Source organism: Struthio camelus, chromosome 1 (assembly GCF_040807025.1).
Source record: "Struthio camelus isolate bStrCam1 chromosome 1, bStrCam1.hap1, whole genome shotgun sequence".
NCBI classification, from domain to species: domain Eukaryota; kingdom Metazoa; phylum Chordata; class Aves; order Struthioniformes; family Struthionidae; genus Struthio; species Struthio camelus.
In genome coordinates this window covers 61,596,837-61,621,246 of record NC_090942.1, presented here as the reverse complement: position 1 = coordinate 61,621,246, position 24,410 = coordinate 61,596,837, and the positions used below count along the sequence as shown (strand labels likewise).

The window sequence follows — 24,410 nt, the reverse complement described above, 5'->3', positions numbered from 1 at the left end:
CTACCCAGAAGTAAAAGACTGAGAAGTTGGTAACTGTGTGCCGCCCATAGACAACCTACTGTGTGGCATAGACAAAAATGGAGACTGAAAGGGCTTCTGTTTAGGCTGGAGAGACTGTAAACCTATATGATTATGGTAACTATTATGGTAACTATGGTAACTAACCAAAAGTTACTCCATGTTTAAGTAATAAGCTTGTTCATCAGCTATCTGAGCTCCTACCTTCAGCATGCTTGACTTAGATGCCTGACTTAGGTAACTGCCTGGCTCTTAAATGTCCCTCATGAATCCTAGCATTAATGCAAGGGAATGGACTCCCATAAATATTACAGATGTAATTCATTTTTGTTCTCATGTTGTGTCTGATTTTATTATACTGTTTTATTCTCTCTTTCTCTCTTTCTCTCTCTCTCTCTCTCTCTCTCTCTGTCTAAGTTTTTTGTCCTGCCAAGGCCAAGGTCTGCTAGTGGTCTAGTCTCAAGCTAGAAATGGATAATCTGGGTACAATGGTTGAAGAACCTACTCCTCCAGTATAGGCAGTAGAACTTGTCAAAATTGTTCCCAGGACAGAGCCTTTTAGGCAAGAAAATAATTTCCAGTTATTTTAGCTCTCTGCTTTTACCAATTTCTCATTTTCAGGTTGTTTTAGAAACCTTTGGCTGAATGAGATTTTGCAATTCCCATCTGGTGCAGTCCCATTTTTGCTGACAGGAAAATCATTTTTGTCTACTGCAAATCAAATTTGTCAATGTCAAGCAGAGGTCTGGTTAAGAGTAAATACAAGTATGTGGACTTTTCCCTGTCTTAATTTGGGCAGTTAAGCCATGCCTCCATTTCCCACGTTCATCATGTAGATTAGCTGATTATCTTTTCAGTTTCCTACCCATTACACCATGGAATGCATGTTCGTCCACATAAAATACTATAAAATAACAACCATGCTTCCAAGTATACAAGTACCCAACTTTCCTATAACCATATTATAGGTAACAGCTATATTTTGAAACAGAAGTGCTGAAGATGTACTATAAATAATAAAACTATTCCATATACAAATATAGAGAATTTTTTGGAACAGGAATATTTTGAAAAAATTAAAATGGAAAAATTGAACAAGTCTTTCAAAGAAAATAATGTATAAAACTAAATAAAAGGTAGATGTGGATAGTATTCTAGATTTATTGTATATTAGGCCTTACTTGTTTCTATTCTGAACATCTGCTGTTCTGGAGAGATATATTTAAATGACACTGTTGATTTTCTTAAACATCTTTTATGAGGTAAACGTCAAACTCTGAAAATGCTTTGCAAAATTTGAAAACTAATCCCATTGGTTACCACTGGCTCTTAGTTCCTTAATTTAAGGCATTGTTAAGTCTTTTTTCCTTGTGGCATTAGCAATAAAAGTTAACTATTAACTTGCGTTTTAACCTTTTTGCCTTCACTCAAAGGTCAGCACAAAACCAGCAAATTAAACTGTTGCAATTACGTGACACTAAGCAAAAGAAAGCTAAATCCTGTATATAGTGTTCTAATTTAGAACATCTGGCATGCCTCAGCTAACATTTTATTTAAATCTTTCTGTTAAGTTACTAGACATTTAAAAGGATAATTACTCTCAATCCTTTCTAAATCACAAAGGTCAGATTAATGATTGTTCAAATTGCAACAATATTGTAATAAAAGTGATAACGGTATAGCTGACTATACGTTTCCTCTCTGCCCCTTCTGAAACTGTGATTACTCATTTGCTAATGCAATGTTTTTGAGACAACCTGAAATTAACTCTGAATTGTAAGTAGCTCCTAATGCATTTGCAAATTAGTTATGCAGTTTACTATGTAGTTTCAAGAAATGTACGTCTGAGTTAAGTCTTAAGATCCGCAATGGTCACTTAAAGACAATATTTTTCCGGGTCTGGGCTAAGTATTAAAGTTCTGGGAATCTGACATGGGAGATGCTTGCGCAGAGCTACCACCTCTCCTGAAATTTGTGCTTGTGAATACAGAATGTTTGAATGGTTGAGGTTGGAAAGGACCTCTGAAGATCATCTGGAGACGATCATACAATGGCATTCTGTTTTTTCCTTAAAGCTCCAGCTCTTGGACTCATGTGAATGTATGAGAACATCAGCTCTTGTTAAAGAATGAGTTTAATTCTCGTGGCTGCAGGGTGTAAAAATCAACAGTTCCAACTTCAAAAGGCAATCCTCCTCTTCTCAGTGGAAGGTTTGGGGTTTTTTCCAAATCTGATTTTTAAGCTAATCTCTTTGTTGTGTGGGGGAAAAATTTACTCCAGCATAAAGCAAATATAAAATCCAGCATTTTGAAGTAGCCTTTGATTCTTTTTGCACTGGTACCTGATGACACCTGTGACATGTCAACATGAAATCAAGCTATCAGGGACTGTTCAAAGTTTTAAGTGCTACATGCACTAAGACAGCATCTGTTCACAGTGTACGGATGGCCCTTGGTACAATCCATAGTTCTGTGAATGGAATTCCCTTTCACTTTAGTTTTTGCTATGTAGTAGTACAACTGGGCCATAGTCAGACTGCTAGCAGCTCCATTGATACATTGGACCTCTTACAAGTCAGATGGCCTCTTGGTTAGTATCCTCAAAATCCAATTTATCTTTAAAGGAAAAAAAAGGGAATGATAATAAATGAACTTCCCTATTTAATCAAACTCTGCATGTTCAGAACACAAAGCAGAGCAAAATATTGCTCAACCACTATTGTTTCTCTGTTTATTTCAGAAAGCAGTTGAGTTGGGTTCAGTCATATCTAAAAGAGACTTCGTCTCCCGGAGTTCAATTCTGCAGCCAGCTAAGGAAATTAATCCTATAGGGCTGGGACATAGGCAGGTTTTAAAAAGATAACTATCAAAACCTACCACTCTTCAAATTTACCTTATTTTCCCCCTTTTCCACTCACTACAATGTAGACAGTGTCCTGACTGACCTGATATATGCACACACAGCCTCTAAATCTGTTATCATCTTCCCTCCTCGTTCTCCTTTCTCTCTGTGACCAGGTCACTCTGAAAATAATGGCATCCCTTCCACAAACGGAAAGAGAAATGAGACAACTGTAGACTCCCAGGATCATCCTAACAAGAAAAATCTTTGAACAGCATCGTGTCTCTCTGTAAATCCAGAGTAAAGCCCAACATACATTTGTTTCTAATCCATAAGCCTCCAGAAAAAGAAAGTATTTCCTCGAGCAGCTGTGTGAAGTACTTTCTGGTAGAAAAAAGATGTTTCTGGGACAATTCTTGGCTAGCAAAATTAAGTAAAGACATTCACAACTCTTCGAGTGCAAAACCTCTTCTCTGTATTTGTCTCTCAGCGTTGTCTGGACAAGCACACAGCAGGTCACCCTCTCAGCAATTTTTAGAAATTGAACAGAGATGTCTGCCATTTAGATTTGAATGTCAGAAGTGACCAAGTCCAGGGAGCCTGACCTCCCACAGGGAACACATGAAGCAACTTACTGTCCTGGACTGATTCATTTTCCTCAGGCTGAGATAAGATTCCAAATATTTTGGGCTTGGGGCCAGCCAGATTAATCGTATTTGCTAAAATGCCATAGCATAAAGGATCCTTTGGCTTTGTTATTACTGATCCTTGTTAGATCTAGGGAGGTCATGTGCTTTTTAGCTCACTGGCCATAGTAAATACTGGAAAAGAATAAAATCAGGTCAAAGCAAAACTTTTGTTTTATGGTTAATTTAAACAGTGAAAAAAATAACATTACCTAAACAAAAATATTTGAATTTTTACCATCTTTTTTTCTTTTTCTCTTTGTTTTTTCTTTTGAATTCAAGTCTGTTTTCAAACAAGTTACAAATTTTCTTTTGGAAAATTTGACTAGGAAAATATGCTGACCTTCTGAAAAACAAATGTTGCACTAAAATATTCTGTGGAGTAGTTTGTGATATTTTCAAAATAGTTCTTCTTTTGTTTTCAAATGAAACTATTTGCTGACTGTGTAAGTAGTTTTGGCACCTTCCCCTGAAAATGTGTTTTCCAGCAAAGGTAGGCTTCCTTAAATATTTTTCCTCAACTCAAGGAACCATGACTGCTTATAGTCACAGCAGCACTGATGTGCCAGCTCAAATGAATATGCCTCCTCTTTGATCTCAGTGGTCCTCCACAATGGGAGGAGATGAAAGATAGAAAATTCAGGAGTCAGTGATGGAAAATGCAGACATGTGAAAACAGGCCTAGCACAAATATTTTTGTGTATTTTACATGCAAGGAAGTCTCTGCTATAAGATCACCAAATCACACCCTGCTGGAGTATTTCAGGCTGGGCTTACCTTGTGGGGCTCAGAAGGCCTTCATTCAGACCCAGGATTGGGCATTTCCCGCTTCAAAGAATAATTTGTCTGATTTTGAGGAAAAAAAATCACCCATATTTGAGAAAAATTACGCACATCTGAGGTAGCCTTTTCATTCTCCAAAGCCATGGAATGGACACCAACCTGATAATACAGTCACTTCCCTCTCTGAGTTAGACCCTTTCATACTACAGGAAGTCCTAGAATCCATACTGAAAAAAAGAGTCACCTCCTGCAATTCCGTTTAGCTAGTGAAAAAGAGTCAAGGGTGCCTGGAGACCCCCAAACTAGTGTTCCCATTGGGTTAAATTCAGTGTTCTGGTCCTCATTTGCAGGGTAATCTCAGCCAGTATGGTCATGACCTCCAGGAAGGGCTGTGTTATACTGGAACAATGGATCTGTCAGCCTCCTGAATGAAAGGGGTGTGGGCAAAGGACAAAGGTTTCTCAGCAGCTGGCTCATGAGTCTGGTGTTCCTGCCTGGAAGGGATCAGGATGATTAAAAAACTCAGCACCTTCCAAGCAAAATGCACAACCCACTGCTTTGCTTTGCTCTTCCCACAAATGCACTCCATGAAAAAATAAATTAAATCCAGTCCCTGAGTCCCTGCCACATAGAAAGGAGAAAGAAACTTTATTTGCAGAAAGAAAAGGCCTGGGCTATTTCTGAGTATGTGTTTTTTATAATTTGGGGAGCTACCACAGTGTTCCCACTATGCAGGTTGGTATCTCGTTGGGTGGAATAGATGAAAACTGCGTAAGGGTGCAAGAAATTTATTGCACAAGACGCATCTTTTTCCAGTCATGATTCTGATCATACTTCCTGCTTCACTCCAGACGTGATCAGCCTGAGAACTAAACAGGCCAGCAGCCCACTCCACGTGAGAGAGGCTTCAGGGTTTGGTGCACTGTGCCTAAGATATATTAACACTGCTATTTCTCCATCTGCAAACCCTATCCCAGCTTTTCTGACAGACGATAGCCTCGAGTTACAGTATCACACTGAAGGTTCACAGCCTGAGATATTCCGGATGCACCTCTTATCTTTGGCTCTCTGGGCACTCTAGCTGATCTGTTCCTATTTTCATTAATGCCTTAGACATGAGCGTTTTGCTCGCTCTGATTGTTGCTGTTTCCGTTATTAGTGCATATTAGGTTGCTTTTCTACAACTGTCTCAAAGTATAGCCCTTCCATGGATGACAGCACATGTTATCTGTCTTCCCTCAATGCTTATTTGTCTATAGGGGCTATGCAGTCCTACACGTGGTCACTCACCTACACAGTGACAACAGCTGCTGGGTCACCTGCGGAAAATTCCCAACAGCTGCCCTGCATGAGAAGTCCACACGTACCGTCGTCATCTGTCACACACCGGATACCTGTTTATCCCCACAGAGAAGAACACGGGTAAGTCACTTTCCAGTGTCTTATTTTCTTGTGTTTTTGGGTAAACCTAAGCTTAGGGGTTTTTTGGAAGGGCAGTGAAATCTCTTTCTTGATGCAGTAGGTCTGTACTGCAAAGTATAATCATTCTTTTGCTGTTGTAATTGTGTGATTATATTATGTCTCAGTTTTATAAGTTCATTTAATTCCATTTAAAAACATAGTATGTCTGGAGAGTATTTTCTAAAAGAGATGGCTTCAATGGATTTCTTTCTGTCTCTGATTCCTGTTTTCCTGTCCAAAGAACTACCATCCTATACGATGACTACTGTTAGTCCTGCTAATCAAAAATGTCCGAAGTTTAGAAAAATAGCCACATTTTCACCATAATATTCTAATCCCATCCCCGTCATCAAAAATTCTATTAACTCTCTCAGTTAAAATAATTATAATAGAAATGTATTTAGTTTGATCTTGGAATACTTCAGAAACCCAGACAAAGTGTCACAGTGTTCTTTTCACCAAGCAACACTTTTTATGTGCCATCCTCATTTGAGAGAATGTTTATCTCGTAGATATTCATAATTACAGAAAAACCATGACAAAATAATCCACAGGCACATAGCAACATTAGCAGATGTCCAGATGCTGACGTGAAACAAGAGAGTCAAAGTCTTCACTGAGTTCCTCAGACTCATTGCATGTCTGCCGCCCTTGCAGTACATGCTTTGCCGACATAGAAGATGGTATACTGCTTGGAAGGGTAACAGTAGATTAATTTGAACCCTGCATCTCCTTTCCCTTGGATGTAGGCAGATTTGGATTTCTTTCGGAATGTCACTGCTAAGGGAAACCTGGATGTGGGAGATACAGAGTACTTCTGCTGTTAGGAATATGTTTGCTTGGTGGAGACAAAAATAGGGCAGCAGGAATGTTCTGGAGCTAACAAGGTGTAAGAATTGGAACAGACCACGGTAGGGCAGTGCACATATGTATAAATACACATGTATACACACATAAGAATTTATTGCTACTGCAGTTGTCCCTTGCCTCAGTAGGTGATTTAAGGAGACTTTTATATTCAGGTGAATTGACTTTTCTAAAAGGCGACAAAGACTTCTATAATCCGACTTCTTTGCCATTTGCCTTTATGTTCGACACATGGATAGAAACATTTTGGTGATGCTTCTGAACGATTCAGTGACATCTGCCTTCTTGTCTGGAATTGACTTGGTAAAATCATATCAATAGGGTCTCTTTGTTAATCTGCATTTACATGGCTTTGTTAATCTGCATTTACATGGCATCTAGCACAAAGATTTCCCAATTTTTGCCTTCTACGTGCTACTATAAAATAATTTTTTGAGATCCATAGAAAAAGCATCATATTTGTGTTTCAGTTCTTATATTATGATTTGAGTCTAATGTAATACACTAATGGAGACATGTTCTTGGAGAAACGTCTACAGAGAAATCCAGTGACCTCCCTACAGTGTTTTGAAGCGCAGAATGCATTAAACAGCTCTTTTGGAGGATACAGTCACAGATTCAAGACAGAGCTTGTTTAAAAATATTAAAGAGCCACATATTCAGAGAGGAAAAGAAAAATAAGAGACTTTGCATGCAAGATTCAAACAGATGGCTGCCCTGAAAGACATAAAGAAAGAAGATCACAGTCTGTACAAAGATTTCCAAGTTTCTGGAGAAGAAGAATAAACGACTTAGAAATATAGGGTGAGCAGCTGTCATAGCCCCAAAGACTGAGTATCACTCCCATGCCGAGGGCCCAGCAGAGAGCATAAGCAGCCTACAGGCCGTGAGCCATTCCCTAGCTGTACGTGAAATCCACAGCAAATGCAGATTCTTAGCCACCCAGCATACCTGAAAGTTAGAGCACTGCTCACAGCAGCGCTACTGGGCTTCCTACCAATTTTGCCTACTAAAGATGAGCCTCTGTGAAATATAAATGCTCCAGAGTATCCTGAGAATGCCTAAAAGATTGAAGTACTTTACACCACTGTATTCTGCAGTGTGGAAGATCTGAGGCCTTGGAACAATATAAAACCCTACTATCGCTGAAGAGAGAGAAATACAGACTGTTGGCTTGGTTTATACAGGTGTTTTATTTGTCCTTGGGGCCGCTTATATAAAGTAAAATGCAAGTTTATAATAAAAACTGCTCCCTGTAAAATAAAAACTGATTAAGGCCAAATGCATCTGTAACAAAAATGAAGAAAGGACTACATGATCTGTTCCCTGTCATTAAAACAAACCTGACAGCAAGCAATACTACCCTAGATTTGTGAGACTGGGGAAGACCACAAGGTTCATAAACCACTCTAACTCAATCCAGTAAATCTCCTCCTAAATCCACAGTAGTACTCTGCACACATACGTGTGATCGTGACTGTAAACACAAGATTTGCAGTATTAATAGTCAGCAGTGGTTTTGCTTGGAAGAAATTTAGAGGATATTTCCAAACTGGCCCATTTGCGTTTGTAGAAAAATAGGTGAACGATTGTCTCTGTTATTTGTCCTTCAATTAGACATATGTCTCCTTTTTGAGCAACTGTGAGTTCTAAAATTATTTCCTTCTGCTTCCAAGATGAGAAGGAATTGGTTGGACTTTCTGAAGGCTTAGTGAAATATGGAAAACTCAAGCACATACATTGGCCATACATTGGTAGACAAATACCCACTAGCAAAACCAAAAGATGTCCTTCAGGTGTGCCAGATGAAGTATGGTGAATATACCAATGGCACCTACCAGGACACGCATGCAAAAAAAACAATACAGAAACTGCTTGCTTCTATCCTATGTGCCACACAGATCAGAGTGTTACCAGCACTGAAAAGCTGGCAGTTGTCATTCCCTAGGGAGGATGCTAACATTATTTATTACCAACCCTTGAAGTATATTCATAAAATAGTAGAATAATTTAGGTCTTAAGGGACCTCAGGAGGTCGTCTAGTACAACTCACGCTCAGTTCAGGGTCAGCTTAGATGACGGCTGCATCTAGTGAAGTTTTGAATATCTCCAAGGATGGAAATTCCCCAGCCTCTCTTCATAACTTCTTCCAGTATTTGACCACCCTCATGGTGAAAAAGAAAGTGTCCTTATATCTAATTGAAATTTCCCTTGTTCCAACCTTATGTCCATTGCCTATCACCCTACTGCTATACACCTCTGAGAAGAGTCTGACTCCATCTGCTCTGTATTGTCCTATTAGATAGCTGTAGATCATCCTTTAGCCTCTCTTACAGCTGAACAAGCCCAGTTCTCTCAGCTTCTCCTTGTGCATCATGTGCTGCAGCCCTCTATCCTTCTTGATGGACTTCCACTGGACTCCAGTATGTCAATGTCCTTGGAGTGGAGAGCCCAAAATTGGACTCGGTGCTTCAGATGTAGTGTCATAAATGCCAAATAGAGAGAAAAATCGTATATAGTTGGCCTTCTTTGCTGCAGGGGCACATTGGTGAGTCATGATCAATATTTTGTCCACCGGAACCTCCAGGTTATTTTCAGCACAGCTGCTTTCTCTCCAGTTGGCGCCCAACCTGTGCCTCTCACAGGTTATGCCATCTCTCATGTAGAACTGCGTTATTCTCTGCACCATCGTCAGACCATTCTTTCAGAATCACAGCTAAAGTAACTGCTAATTTCCAATTGGACTTCCCCAAAGACACCCCATCTGTACATTATCCCCTTCACTCAATGACTATAGCTGTAGTTCAGCAGACACTGTAAGACATGGCAGAAATCTTTTTTGTAAGATGTTTCAGGTGTACTTTCTTCTTTGTTGGAAAGAAGTAGGGTTCCTCAGCCAAGCACTTTCAGGTAGACAGGAAAATGCTAGTCCTGAAGAAGCATGGTAACCTCTTTCTCATATCTTCAGGCCTCTGTCTTCTGGAGTTGAAGAAAGGAAATCAAAGCTCCCTAGATCAAAAGCACAGAATGGAATAGATTAGGATAAGAAACCTGCAGAAGAGAGGCTGGGACTTAAAACTCACAGCGTGAGAGAGTGGAAATTAGGAGTTGCCCTAGCTACAAGATAGTCTTCCTGTGGCTCTGTTTTGGCAGGCATTGTTATTTTAGTTGTTCTAATTTGATATTTTTAATATACCTTTTAAGATCATCATGAATTTGTGTTAGGTCAGTAAAGCAGAATGTGGTGAAATCTGTGATTGCCCATCTTTCTGGGAAGAATACATGAAACGGTCTGGAACTTGTCCTGAAGGACAACTGTTACCTTCTACACAAATGATTTTTGCTCTTATTTGCAGAAAGCTTGATTGTACCAGAAGAGCAGGGCTGTTTTCATCATGTATTTTAAGTACTCTTTCAGGCAACCAAGGCCTGTGACGTGAGCATCTGGAATGTAAACATTTATTCTTGAACTTCATTCTGCATCAGATGAGAGACCAGTACAGAAACAGGGAATTGGCCAGGGGTATTCACAGTAGCCTATAGGAACAAATAAAATGAAATAGTTAACACTATTGGAGTTTATTAATCTTGATAGCTCCATGCTCAGTTGAATTAAAATGCTGTATTTTGGCAAAAAAAAAGTGGTGCATTGTTTGAATAAGAGAGACTAGATTGATAGTTTCTAGAACAGGTCAGAGCATCTTTGATGACTAGAGAAAGCATGAAATATAGACACAGCTTCACAGAGCCTGGCTTTAGCTGGGAATCCAAGGGCACTCCTAGACTAACATCGGGACTAGACAGGTGAGCATCCTCAACAACCAGAGAAGGCTGCACCATGAAATGATGTTAGGTTTATGCAGACTGCCAAAAACATGTTGAGGATCTTGTCTACCAGTCTGTTGTGTTGAAGAGATTAAAAGACAAGATGTCTGCCTACCACAAACAGCATGTAGCACCTCCCTGACATAGCTCTTCCTCTCTCCCCCACCCTCCACAGAGAGCCTATCAAAGTCATATCATGTGAACCAGATTGTCTGAGGTGGGTTACGGAAACCGCTCCTTTTTACAGTTAAACACAAGTGAATAGAAGAATGAGGGCTCAGTGCTGAACAATGAAGAGGAACATAGGGCCTGAGGTCTTGAAAATTTTTTTTTAGAGTAGGTGTGCGCTGCTCTCATTTTGAAGCTGCCTGGTTTGTCCGGTGTAAAATGTCATGAGGTATCTCCAGAACACCAATATAGGATCAAAAGAATAATAGGAGAGTGTTTAAACTCTACCTAGTGTAAAAATGACATTGACCTTTCCAGAAAAAGGTAAACTCAGTACTAAGAATTGTCTTCTTTCTCTCACAATGAATGGGTTATCTTGTCTGTTTGTTTATCATGGTTTGCATTTCACTTCTATCTAGCATACATTTTAAGAGCCTTTAAACTTCTGTGGTAAATTAGCATCTAGTGTTCACATGGCTATGCAGAAATGAGGAGACTGCAGAAAGTGTCCGTTCATCTTCTGCCGGTGAAGGACCCAAATAAGGGTGGCCCACAAACATTGACCCTGCAGTTTCTTATAGCTAAGGAAGCTGCTCCCTCCTTCACCCCTTGCTGTCCCAAGACAGGGCCTCCAGCCTCAAACCCCTCTCTATTCTGGGATCAGCTGTGCTAGAGGTGTGTATATTCTGTGCTTCAGATGCAAATGAATACATCTCTCTCTCCCAAAAAAGGAACATCTAATTCCAGTGCAAGCAGAGAGCTGAACTCCATAGTGTCATTTTTTAAGTCAAATCTTTCATACTTCCTCAGCCTGGCTAGCAGTTTACTAGGAATATGGGAATAAAATAACAATAAAAGTGAAAAAATACTACATCCTTAGAAAGTGCGCAGATGAGTCTGCAATTTAAAACTGGTCACAGAAACATACTGAGTCTCTCTGTTCTTGTGCCACTTGATTTCACTAAGTGGCATCTGCTTGCTAGGTGAGCTGGGAAATATCTTTTAGAAAAGGTTTTTTAAAGTATCATTCTCCAATGCAAAAAAGTGCAACTATATGTCTCCTGAACATTACAGAACGTTACAGAGCAGGAATGCAGTTATTATGCATACTAAACAGTGTTTTTAATGGATTTTAGATACACAGGAAGTTACAATTATGGCAGCTATAGCAACCAGCATCCCCACCCAATGCAGAGTCAGTATCCGTCTTTACCACATGATACTGCTATTTCTGGACCACTTCACTACTCAGCTTACCATAGAAGCTCTTCACAGGTAAGTTGGTTTTATTACTTGACAATGCTTGCTGTAACAATTAAAAAAAAAAAAGGATGTAAATTTCTCATCAGCATATACGCTGTTAGAATCAGCTCTAGTCATGGATGGTCCCTACTTTTTTCTTCTTTGCTTTTTTGTTGTCTAATATTTCCCAGATAATGTTCATTCTAGCTGGAAATTCTTTTGACAGAAGTAGCTTTAGCTTCTGAATGAGCTCTAATCTCTAAAATCCAGCAGTCTGGATCACAAAAAGTATTTCTGTGTTAAGCAGTAGCTGAAACAAAGACGAACATAAATAGTTAGGTGTTGGGAACATGAGCAGATTCCTAACAAGATAGAGAAGTGTTTTCATGTAATTGAAAGAGGATGCAGAGGCCACAGTGAATTCTTCTGGGGCCCTTGCTTTTGAGAATACAGATGGTTAGGAATTTGCCAAAAATGTGATTTCTGCATGCAGTTTGAATAACTTTGGGGTGTCAATGTGCAAAAGGTTCTGTCCAACCTGTATGCTGTAGCCTCTTTCTGTATGTTAAGGAGTTATGTCTATTTTCAGGACTATTCCAGCTGAGCCAGTAGGAACCAGCACAGATTAAGTGTGAAGACAATGTTTGGCAACAGCACCAAAGTGGTGTGACTACAGGAGAGCTTTAGCGGGTCGTGCAGCTGGTGCTTCCCAGTATAGAGCGCTGCTGCCTGGGGCCTTTGCTGGGAAATTTGTAAGACAGGAATTTGTACAGGCAGGAGGTGATGGCATTGGGGTATTCCACACACATGGGCCCTATTATGCTTCATCTACCGGAAACTGATGCAAGTATGTTAAAGACCAACATGCTTATGCTAGTCGCTGGACTGGAACAGTTTCCTAGCAGATGTAGAGACATGAATTTGATCGTGCTTTGGACTAGAACACATGAAACCTGCATCTCATTCTGGTCTCTGGCATCAGCCTGCCAGGTGATCTCAGAGAAATCATTTTCTCCTTTCTATGCCTCATTTTCCTTAGCTGTAAGATGGGAATAATGATATTGATCTCCTTCTTAAAGCTTTTTGAGCTTTGCTTAGGAAAGTTGTCCTATACACAACACAGTATGTTCATTTGGACCTGCTCAGCAGTGGCTCTGTAGCCTATGGAAAGAACCAGTCTATAACTTCTCACTCATTCATGTAGCACCTGATCCATCACACAAGCTACGTGAGGTGTGAGGACCTGACCAGTCCTTGCATCTAATATATCTTCAATAGGAACAGTGACCTAGGAATAGGAATCAATGTTGAAGTACGGTATCATATGATAGGTTTGTATATATCAGGTTTTCACTGCAGGTCAGAGCCTGTGATCTCAAGTTTTCTTCCAGAATGCATCACTTTCTGACTTAAAATTGGTTCACCAATTTTCCTTACTCTCTGTCATCATTTGCTGCAGAAGACCCACATAAGTGCTGGTTCTGAAATGGTCTCTAAAGCCATGAGTCTGTATGTAAAAAAGAGAACTAGGTGGTTTCTGTTTAGAAACGTTAGCACCTACTCAGGGAGTTTCTTTCTATCCTCTGACAACTGTCTGCCACACTAAAAAAAGACAGCACAAGTTAAACAAAAATAAATAAAGGAAATAATGATGACTACATTAGGAGTTTACTCATGTCCTGGTTAATGTGTCATATAGAAATAGTAACATATATTAAAATCATGCAAATGTTTTACAGACTGTAGTAGGTTGTCTCTACAAGTGCAGATGTCAGATTGTTTTTTGGTGTCTCACTGGTCCGTGAACTGTATTGGGCACACATGAGGAATAGCTGTGCCTTAATGGTCACATCTGAGAACAAAATGATTCAACTTGTATTTAGCATGTTCTTTCTCCTACTGCTTGTAAACCGAGATCTTACAGCAGGATGCAGCTAACAAAACCCTGTTAATTTGCTCATTCTGTTTTTAAAGGAGCTATGAACTGAAACCCTACTTTCAAAAACAATGAAGAAGTCTTGAAGGATTTTAATATGTCTTTTTCTGATATTGTTTTTAAAGCTAAGCAGGCTTCTGTAAAATTCCTGCCCTGATGATAAGTGCTTTTTAAATTACTTCTAACCAACAAAAGCTTACTGGCCTGCAAAGCCTAACAAGATATTAGGGAACTGCACTTTTTCCAATAGACTTGCTAAGGGGAACATGGTGCAAGGAATCACAGTAGGACTCATGACTTTTCAAAATCAAAATACAGAGGGCCAAATTTGCAACGGACATAAACAGCCGTCACTGTATTGAAATTAGTGGCGATGCAATGTGTATTACTGTGGTAATATAATCAGTCAAGAATAGCAGCCGTTGACCAACATATCTCCTCAAAAGAACTCTTTGTTATAGTCTTCATTCAGTCCAAATATAGAAGCCTGACTCAGCTTTAGCTAATATTCTATCATGTTCTCTAGGGTAGTGTCTAGAGATTAACTCCTAAGAAGAAACGTGCATGTGGAGTAAATTCTTCTCTACAAATACGGAATCGGAGATAGCCCTTGTCCCAGACAGGTCTGAGTCAAAACAGACAAGATTAGTAGTAGAGAAGGTTTTTAGGCTGCAGCTATAGATTACTGTTTTGGTCTGGAAGGTCACCGTGTCCACCCAGTCTCTTTTTGCAGAAGAAAACAAACTACTCCAGCTTTTATCAGTTCAGTTATTGTAAGGCTATTTTCCAGATCAGAGCAAGGAAATGTTCCTGAAGAAAAACAGAGATGTGTTTGATTTTTCTTTTTCAGTAGAGCTTTAGGTTGGGTCATTTCACAGACATGATTTACAGACCATCAACAAAAAAAAGTGGAATTGGCACAACAGGGATGGAGAGAGTAACTTTTATTTGCATGGAGGGGGAGAGCTGAACTGCTGGGAATGGGAAGGGAATAGGTGAGGTCTGCTGTGGTTTTGTCATTGGAGTCCTTAAAGCGCACTGTGCTGGGGATGGAGTCGCTCACCTGTAATTCTTGTACTACGTACAGCTCTCGAACAGTGCAGAGAGGGATCCTAAGCCAGGCGCCTATCACCTGAGCAGCAGCAGGGCTGTGTTAGTGAGAGGCTGCTGGACAATTTGAATCCACCTGGCGTTAGAGGAAGTGAGACAGTGACAGCTGCTGACGCTGATGCTGCTGGGCACCATGCATCACAGCAGCATGCCCACTCACGCTCCATCCCATAACAGGTTGGTGAAAGCCCTTGGGGATATTGTTATCTCCCAGCTCTAAGATAGTGGTGGCACTTACCTTGGCTCAAAGAGGAATGTGGTGTGTGTCTTGTAACTTTGGGCTATATGGAGGTTGAGATAAGCAGATCATAGTTTCAGAAAGATCAGCGACTCTCGGGTGGATAGGAAGGCAAAAGAGTGGAGGCAATGGCTTGTAAAATACTTTATAGGAAGTTAAATGTTCTGATGAAGTGATTTCTGCAGCTGCTAACCCGGCAGGACCCTAGAACTGGCTCCTTCTGGCAATACAGGCTAACTTATTCCCACTGAAGGCTAAAAGAGTCTTTTTGGTGACAGGGACAGCCTCTTTAAAAGAGCCTTGGGCTTAACAGTATTTTTTTTCATCCACTAGCATCTGTGAATAATTCTCAGAACATATACTTCCTTATAACTCCAAGTCTGGTTGCCCTTCCCTAACTTGGCTTACTGGCCAAGAGGATGACACACAAATAAAGGAAAATGATCTACAGCTTGATTTGTTATTACCTGGTTCTCTAAGCAATAGTGCAGAACTGCATACAATCATACGTCATTTAGAAGGGAACTGGGTAATGTGTGTACATAAACAAATCTGTACTGAGCTCTATGTTTTGTAGTTCTCTGCCTGCGTAGCTCTAGCTGAACCAGAGGCTATGGTAGGAAATAGGCTGCAACTCTGCCTAACGTTCTCTTAGCGTTCTTATCAACCTATGTCGAGTTTAGCAGAGAGATACCTCTTCAAAAGTAACCCCTACATAATGTCACCGCCTACTCCATTTCCGTAATCTACATTTGACTGGCTTTTGATCAGAGCTTTGGTTTACAAGTTTCAGCCTTACCGGGCAGGTCTTGATCCTCTCTCAGACCATTATTGAATGTTTCAAATCATATCATTCCACTTCTTTCCTAGATAGAAAGTCATTAAGGCTGCAGTATTTTTTTTTTCATAAAACACAAGTATGATAGTCATAAAATGAAGAGTAACTAGAGCAATCTGCAGCAGTACATATTCCTGTATCTTAATATATCTGGTAACGTGTAATTATGCATGTCATGTGAACATGCATCACTACATGCAATATTGTAAACGGTAGACATATGGTATATAAGTACTGTAATACACAGCTGCAGTGAATAATATTGTAGGTCCATCTAGCTGGGTCCTATCTCTGACAATGGCCAGAAACAAACGTGTGGAGGAACATTATTAGAAATAGGGCAGGTAGGGAGCGGTCCTTTCATAGCCACCCTGTGTTTGGCAAGAGCTGACCTAGGGACATTCTGAGCAAGGAGCAGCAGCTGGACTGTTGTGTTTTGTAACCACCCACTCTCCGTTACTCTGGTCTGTCTTTGTTTGAGTGTTTTTGTACTTCTAGGCTCCTTAAGGATGGGTTGTATGAAAATTATATTTTGCTATTAATTTTAAACCTGTTATCTGATAATTGCATCAGGTGCCCTTTGTCTTTTGGGCAATGAGGAACAGGGAATACTCATTTCCCGTTCATCTGCTCAAGGGCATTTGAGGCTTTATAGATCTACGTCATTCCTCCTACCTGTCATCTCTTTTCCAGACTAAAGAGTCTATTTAGTCTCTCCTTTGATAGACACTGTTTCACACAGGGATTACCTAAGGACTGCATGTGCCCTGCAAAGCAGATATAGCCTGTGGTGCACGCTGGCATCCGGTTTTCTCAGTTGTCCTGAGCAGGAGCATGCTGGATCTGTAGCTCCCTTCCAGCTTTTCCATGCAAACCTGATCTCAGAAGAGGGGGTAGGGACTAAGCATCAGGAAGCTGCAGGGTCAACCATTTAGACCCGAGAAGCCCTTCTAGATCCCACACTACTCATAGGTCTTTCTCACCTTTCTTTTATTTTGTCTTCCTTTGCCCTTCCAAGATGGACTGACCACCTCTGTATGGAGTATCCTTGATGGGGGTACTCAACAGAGTGCCACAGCAGTGGCATAGCAGTGTTTCCCATTTTGTTCTTTGAGATGCAGTCCCCACCTTGCTGATTTTAAGCCATTTCCTGTTGCGTTCAGTAGCATAACTGGGGTCGGCTTTTCCTTAACTGGGGCTCTGTCCTTGAAAAGCGTGAGTCAGCTTCTGGGACTGGAAGTAGCATGGCCATATCAGCAAGTGCTTGCACTGCTGTTTCACTGTTGCTGTCGGATTGGGGCTATGAAATACCATAGTTTACTTCCATGGTGGGGGCAGAACAAACCAGTCAGGAACATGCTGCAGTAGATAAAATCTACTGTTATCCAGTAGGTTGGGTGTGCATCTTTCAGAGGCACAGAGCATAGCATTGGGGCCATAGTTAAAGGAGCTTTAGGAGCTTTAAGCAGCGTCTATTCTCTGATTATCATAAGCTGCTCTTAGGACTGCAGTGGTCTGACACAGCTTCTCAGAAATGCCCTTCTCTGTCGCTGCCCTACTTGATTTCTCGGTGCAATGCTGCATGCTGCAATACTACCCAGCCATGTCTTCCCTTCCCTTGACATGCCTCTGCAGTAGGATTTATAAGAGGGGTAGTACTGGAAGAAAGTATTACTGCTTTCTTTTCTGGTAGAGGAGCTGAGGAAATCGTTTCCCATACAGACACTGTATTTTAGCATCCATTCACGTTGTTCTGGCCCTTCACTTCACTGGAAAAGGATGGAGCTAAGGGGAAAAGTTCTTGTCCTCCCAGCATATGTACAGTATAGCCCCATACTATAGCAATGCAGTAAGAATAATATACCCAGTTCCATACATCATCCTTCCCAATAACCTCTCTGTTATCTGAAAGCTCGTAATGACAGTAAGAAAAAAAAAAACACTGTCCATATCCTGCCCATGAAACAAGAATTATTGTTCCTAACTGTATGGCTTCATAATTGACTTGAGATTGTTAGAACATAGTTGGAGTAATTATGTATTGAATGAAACAGGAAACAGATGTCTTGACTTTTAAAAAAATAATTACAAATAGCATTTTCATAAGGCTCCAAATGCCACTCCCAAAAGCATCAAAATCACTTAATCAGACTTGAAAATTTCACCCAACCTATGTGACAGACTAAGATTCAGAAAACTCTATCTTGTGGAGAAAAGGATCAAATTATGGGTTAGAGAGGAGCAATCAGTCAATAATTCTGATTATTGCATTTTTTGAGATTTTAAGCATATTTTTATAAAGTTCATTTATAGCCTGTTCTTCACAATAGCTATAATGTCTGGTAAGAGTTATTTGGAAATCCTAAAGTAGTGTCTAATGTACAATACCGATTTACAGCATTCTACAAAAGTGTAAGCTAGTGCAGTGTAAAGTCAGAGCCACATTCATAAGGAAAATATTTTGCTGCTTGGACAGAGACACCTTTCACCTCCATGCATAATCAGTCAGCAAGTTGAGGATAAGAATAAAGAGATTATTCTTCATCCTCACAGTGCAGGAACTCAGGCTTCACTTAGAGGGAGGACACATTTAACACAGTATTTTCTAAAATAATACTAAAAGAAAATGAATTAATTTTACATTTTCGGGCAAGGCCTTAACAATAATCTGCTTAAAGTTTTCTAGACTTAAAGAGCTTCTTGTCTAGGTTGAAAAGCAGCAGTAGCAGCAAGTGTGAGTTAACCCAGAAAATGGTAATTTCCTGTCAAGTGCCCTCCAACAAATGTCGCTTTTATATCTGGCAAAGATCACTAGGCCCCAGTGTTTTGAGTTCAGCCTGCTTAAGCACTCTTCATTAAACCGGATGTAGAGTGTGAAAGGTGATTCAGGCAGCATGGGCAGGCATCCACCCAGATGGCTATGCTTTGGACACTCCAACAAGGCTGAATAGATGCTTCATTGGGTGAGTTAATAGTCAGGCAGGGGCCAATGGGTACTTTAAAAATATTGTCTTTCAATAGTCTCTTCACAGTAGGGAAAAAGAAGTCACTGACTCACTTGCGATTAGCTGACCTACCATTACAAAACTTTCCATGTTTGACTCAGTCATAACAGAATTTATTGTAAAATACTGGATATTTAGAGTCCATATTATTTTCAAGCAATCATTCTTTTTACATTCATGACACTCATAAACACAGCTGCATTGGGTGCGCTTGATGGAAAGGAAAAGCAGCATGCTGTATCCTGCCCTGTTATGCACAGCCCTCGTGCCCTGGCTTCCTAGCAAGAGAAGCTTCCTTAGCATGGCCCTCGCCTGCAAGCAGGAGGAGGATTCACGTTCCTTTTCAGTGCATCCCACAGTTCATTGTGGGAAGCAAAGTTTTAATCCCAAAATGGCACAGGCTTTTTGTGTCCGAAGTACGAAACAGACACTATGTGGTTTCCCCACATAATGCCATGTACAACCTACAGACCCTGCACGATATTCCCAGAGTTAATTTTGTTTCTCTTGCTCATAGATGAAAGTTTCACAGTCTGCAAATTATCAGTAGCAAATGAGAGTGGCTGAGGCTGGGACTTTCTCTTGTCATTTGTAAGAGGTATGAAAGCAAGTAATTCTCCCGTTCTAAAGTCACAGCCTCAGTTTCACAATCTCAGAGAAAACTACACCAAGTCAGGATGGCAAAAGGTTCTTTTGTGGTTAACAACAGAGCAGATCAGTTAGCGCATTGGGAAGGAAGACAAGAGAGAATCACTGGTATGTTACAGCAAAAGACTAGATTAACCTAGATGGAACTAGATTCTTTAATATAATTGTCAAAAGCAAATTCAGATACAAATCAATGAGTAATAAAGATGAAGACCATGATAACTGGTATAAAGTAAAACCTTATTGCAGTGAAAGCAGTGCTTTTCCACATCCTGCAGCTCCACACACGACACACAGAAAAGAATGGGCTATTTTGGTGGGGGTTTTTTTCCACAGTGATCCATCTCCTACCATTTTGAAGCATTTTGTACACAGTGGAACAGATATTTCTGGAACATCTGAGCTCATCCAGGGAAAAAACTTATAGAAACCTAACTAATGGCTTATATCATGTGGCAGGATGAAGAGAAGAGCCATCTTCTGAGGACCTCTCATGTTCTGTCCAAAATATTTATCTCACGGTTTGATGAATCCCTCTGGTGGCTGTAGACAGAGCACAGATGAGTCACTTTTATTAGATGCCTAACTTTTTGAGAACTAAATTCAGGTGAAATGAATTTAACTCTGACACTATAGAGAATGTTACTACTTGTTTCCTCTGTATTTATTATGGCGGGGGCTTTGTTCAGCAAGATGTTCAGGTGAAAGCAGTCAGCTGGTACTAGCACAAAAATGAGTTACTTCAGTGTATTGTCTGTGCAGTTTAGGAAAGCTGCATTTTAAATCTATTAACTAGTCTCCCAAACTTTAAAAATTTGAAAATTGTTCAACCTTTTCTGGAACCTCATATGTTTACTTAAAATACTCACAGGTTGGTTGTCTTTTGACAGAGCATCCTGTCCTTACCTAACTATTTAAATAAGAGAACCATGGTCCTAAATTGTCATCACCTCATATAAAACTTCAAAGCATGACTTGCATTGTTGCTGGGCTCTGGCAGCTCTTGTCTTCAGCACACACTTCTGGAAAGCCAAGCTGCTGCTTCTAGAAAGAAATACAAGGCTTCCTGTGGTCAGTGCCTAAGTTCTGCTGAATTGTCCTATTGAAAAGCCTTCTCTAGAGTGAAGATGGAAAATGTAGATGATCTGGTATAGAAATGTTGCCAGTGGTGCCGATACAGCTTATTCTGATAGCTGCATTAGAAGTACCAGTTGAAGTGTTGCCGTTCTAGTATGGTGCTGTCCTTTACGGGCCCGTTTCAGCAACTGATTGCACAGGTAAATCCACAGGCTCTGTGGTGATGAGAAACAGATGTTAAATCATGCATTACACGACTCTGACCTCTTTCCTCTCATCTGCTAACTGGCCTGTCTCCTCACAGCATGGTGGGATATGCTAAATTGCTGACTGCAATATTTTACGAAGTATCAGTTGGTCAGAAACAGTCTCCAAAATATAGGGAACAGGTCTTACAGTCCTCAGCCGCATAAAGTTTTTGGCATGCAGCTTGCAAGGTGGGGAAGGGTCAAATCTAGAAGAGGTGATGGTCCTACTCTGGTGAAAGCTTTCTAGCTAATAAAACATCATCATGTCAAACAACTCAAGATAACGAAATTTAAAATTATGCACACTGTTTGTATAAAAAGTACAGCCCTGTGTGTGTGTGGACCCCTTTGCCCCAGTTCTGTAGTGCTCAGAATGACCATGTGAACTGGCTAGAGACTACCAGGCCAAAAAAGTGTAAAACATAAGAGATCTGAAGATACATAGCTGGTCAAGGGGAGCGGGGATCCTAACCACTGCTGTGATGTATGAGGGTAAGGGAGGAACACCCATTTCTTAGGCACAGCACACAGATGATCGACTCCCAGTAAGTCAGGCAGTAAAATAAATACATGTTAAGCAGGCACGAGTAGGCTTGGTTTACTTCCTTTCGCTGGGCAGCCTGTTGCTACAGAGGGCAAATGCTGTTCTCTGTTTTTCTGCCTATCCTCAGCACATCTTCTCCTTAGCAGGAGGCATTTGTCAAATTTCTCTCGTTTCTAGTTTCCAACTGTCACTGCGGACAGCTGGGGAATAGAGAGATTCTTCTCCTGCTTGCCTCTTTTCATAAGTTCTCCAATTAGCTGCCCTCTTTGAAGCCAGGCCCTAGTATTTCTCTGCCGACACTGGCAGGATGGCTTGTGAGCGTTTAAAAGGGAAGGCACCCTTTAAGTAGTAAAGATCCTTTCACCTTCCTCCCTCAAAACACAGTAGAGTTAGCAAGAGTCGGGACATTTTATGCTCTGCTGTTTACTGAACAGCAGGCTTCCCAGTAAAAGCTGTGAGGAAAAGATTAGAGAAATTCAATTTATTTTTCTGCTCCCAGAAATATCTGTCAGCAGCTAGCTCTTTTGATAAATTCCTTTGATATTTAAATGCTGTGACTCCTTTGCAAAACTTTCTCTGACACTTTGAATTGACTGCAGGCACTGATATTCCATCTTCAATATGTTACCTCGCTGAGGGTTTGCTAATTCATATGAGTTTGCTTTGATTAAATAGGCAGCTGTGATACCAACAGCCCTTTAACATTAAGCATGTGGTAGATATTTCCTTAATTTGTTTTTCTTTCTTTTTATTTTTTATTGTAGTACCCTTTCAACAGCCCAACATCACGGATGGAGCCGTGTTTGATGAGCAGTACTCCAAGGCTGCATCCCACACCAGTGACTCCTCGCTGGCCAGAGGTCCCGTCTGCAAACTCCTGCTACGCGAGCCCATCCATGCACTCCACGAGATACGGAAATTCTAGTGACATGTACACCCCTCTGACTACGCGCAGAAATTCCGAATATGAGCACATGCAACACTTTCCCGGCTTTGCCTACATCAATGGGGAAGCCACCACAGGTTGGGCTAAATGAAAATGACTGGTATCAGCTGAGCCCCTATACTTTAGAGTTATAAAAACTTTATATTCTGTGGGACTTTATGCGGACATTCTTCCATGGCAGTGAAGATGGAAAAGATCCTGGGCATATAAATGTAGTTCATAACTTGGGTGTATTGCAGACCAGTGTGACAGAACGTTCCTATAACCGAACAAGATCGTTGTGCTATTCTAGACCATTATTTAGGCCGAGGTGTGCCTTTTTTAATTCTGGCATGTGGGCCAACCCTGTGTGATGTCAATTCCAGTGAGCCGTTTCTCCCCCCCCCCTCTTATTGACAAATGTTAATGGGTCTTATAGAGAAATACTGGAAAGGAATCTATTTATAATTTGAGTTAAAGACAGGAAGTTCACCCTCAACAAAGCGCTGGCATCTGTTCTTCTTTTAAACTGCTAATGCCTTCCTTAAAAAACATTCTGCCAAGTCATCACTTGTTTGTATCAGTTCCTCTTTTTGGCTCCTTAAAAGACATGTGTTGCTATAGGTTTCAGTTTACACCTAACTTTGTATATTGATGCACCTTTCTGTTGATCCAATAAGTCTGATCTTCACAAAAGAGAAAAACAGACATGTAGCATTGAATTATACACTGCCTTAAGTTGACTGTTGTTCTTATTATATATGTATTTGTTTGAAGTTTGCACAATCTGGAAAAATTTAACGTCTCTGGTCAGAAATGACGAGGTTAAGAAGGGACTTGGGGACTGGGAAGAGTCTGGATTCAGAGCCACATATGTTAAATATGATGCTATGAAGCAATTATGTAAAAAATGACAATGCAAACATGATTATTCATTTCATTACCTATTGACAGGTATGAAGCTGTTCTCTCAATTCCTTCACATGGTGATAATTCTACACACTTCTATAAAAGCAAAATTCAAAGCTGTGCCTTTGAACTTATTCTGTACTGTGTATGTGTGGAAAAATGTATTGTATTTTTGGGAGAATTTTCGTAGACATTTTCTGTCAGATTTGTAGTTATTTGTGAGTTTTTGTTAGATTTTATTAACATAGCTTTTTCTTCTGTATTATAAAATGCACCAAGCAATTATGGTGGACCTATTACCCTATGGGTAAGAAATAAATAAATGGAAGTATGACATCAGGCCTTTTAGTAATTGTTTTGTAAATAAAACCTTTGATAGCACCCAGTGTGATAATAACGATGTTTATGCCTAAAATGGACATAAGTGTTATTTGTACAGTTGTGCAAGGTATATGAGGGGTTTTCACACTCAAATAAAGTTCTTGAAATTAAATTTATATCATTTAAATTCACTTAAATATAGAGGCTTCTACAAGGTGATAGCTCATACCGTAAATGTGACAATGTATGCCTTTATCTAGCAAAGGACGTAGGAACATGTCCTACACATCAAATGAGCACGTCTGCACATAGGCTTGCAGCTACAGACTGCTCAAGACTGTTACTGGTTTGATAACTGTATTGTTTGGTTTAAATCCTCCTACTATTGCTCACACAAGCCATTGTATTCATTGAGGCAGGTAAGATGTGCTATCTTCTTTAAGTGCCTTGTAACAAAGGTGTTTCTAAATCATACTGAAAATGAAGAGGTTGCTTTCTCATAGGTGAGTAAATAAAATGGCAAAAGTCCCGGGCCTGGTATATTTAGCTGCTGAGTAAGCTAGTGGGAGTTTGGGGTCTAAAGTAACTACAAGAATAAGCTGGAAATTTGCAAGGACTGAGGGAGGAAGCGTGTTCAAGGCCAGGTTTGACGAGTGTTCAGGCTTTTAAACATTCAGCTGAGGTCCCAGTGAGGTTTTCAGAAACATAGCAAGAGCCTAT

The 24,410-nt window shown here is 40.3% G+C and overlaps 1 protein-coding gene across 1 annotated transcript in view; it reads left to right on the top strand.

Annotated features, from left to right (window-relative positions):
• The window catches only part of RFX4 (regulatory factor X4), a 101,848-nt gene extending 77,982 nt beyond the window's left edge, over positions 1 to 23,866 (top strand). Inside the window, exons 16-18 of the mRNA XM_009680018.2 lie at positions 5,588 to 5,750; positions 11,786 to 11,924; positions 22,300 to 23,866. Of these exons, the coding sequence (XP_009678313.1) occupies positions 5,588 to 5,750; positions 11,786 to 11,924; positions 22,300 to 22,572 (575 nt within the window). The 3' untranslated portion in view covers positions 22,573 to 23,866. The remainder of the gene's footprint in view (positions 1 to 5,587; positions 5,751 to 11,785; positions 11,925 to 22,299) is intronic.
• Positions 23,867 to 24,410: the final 544 nt, after the last annotated feature.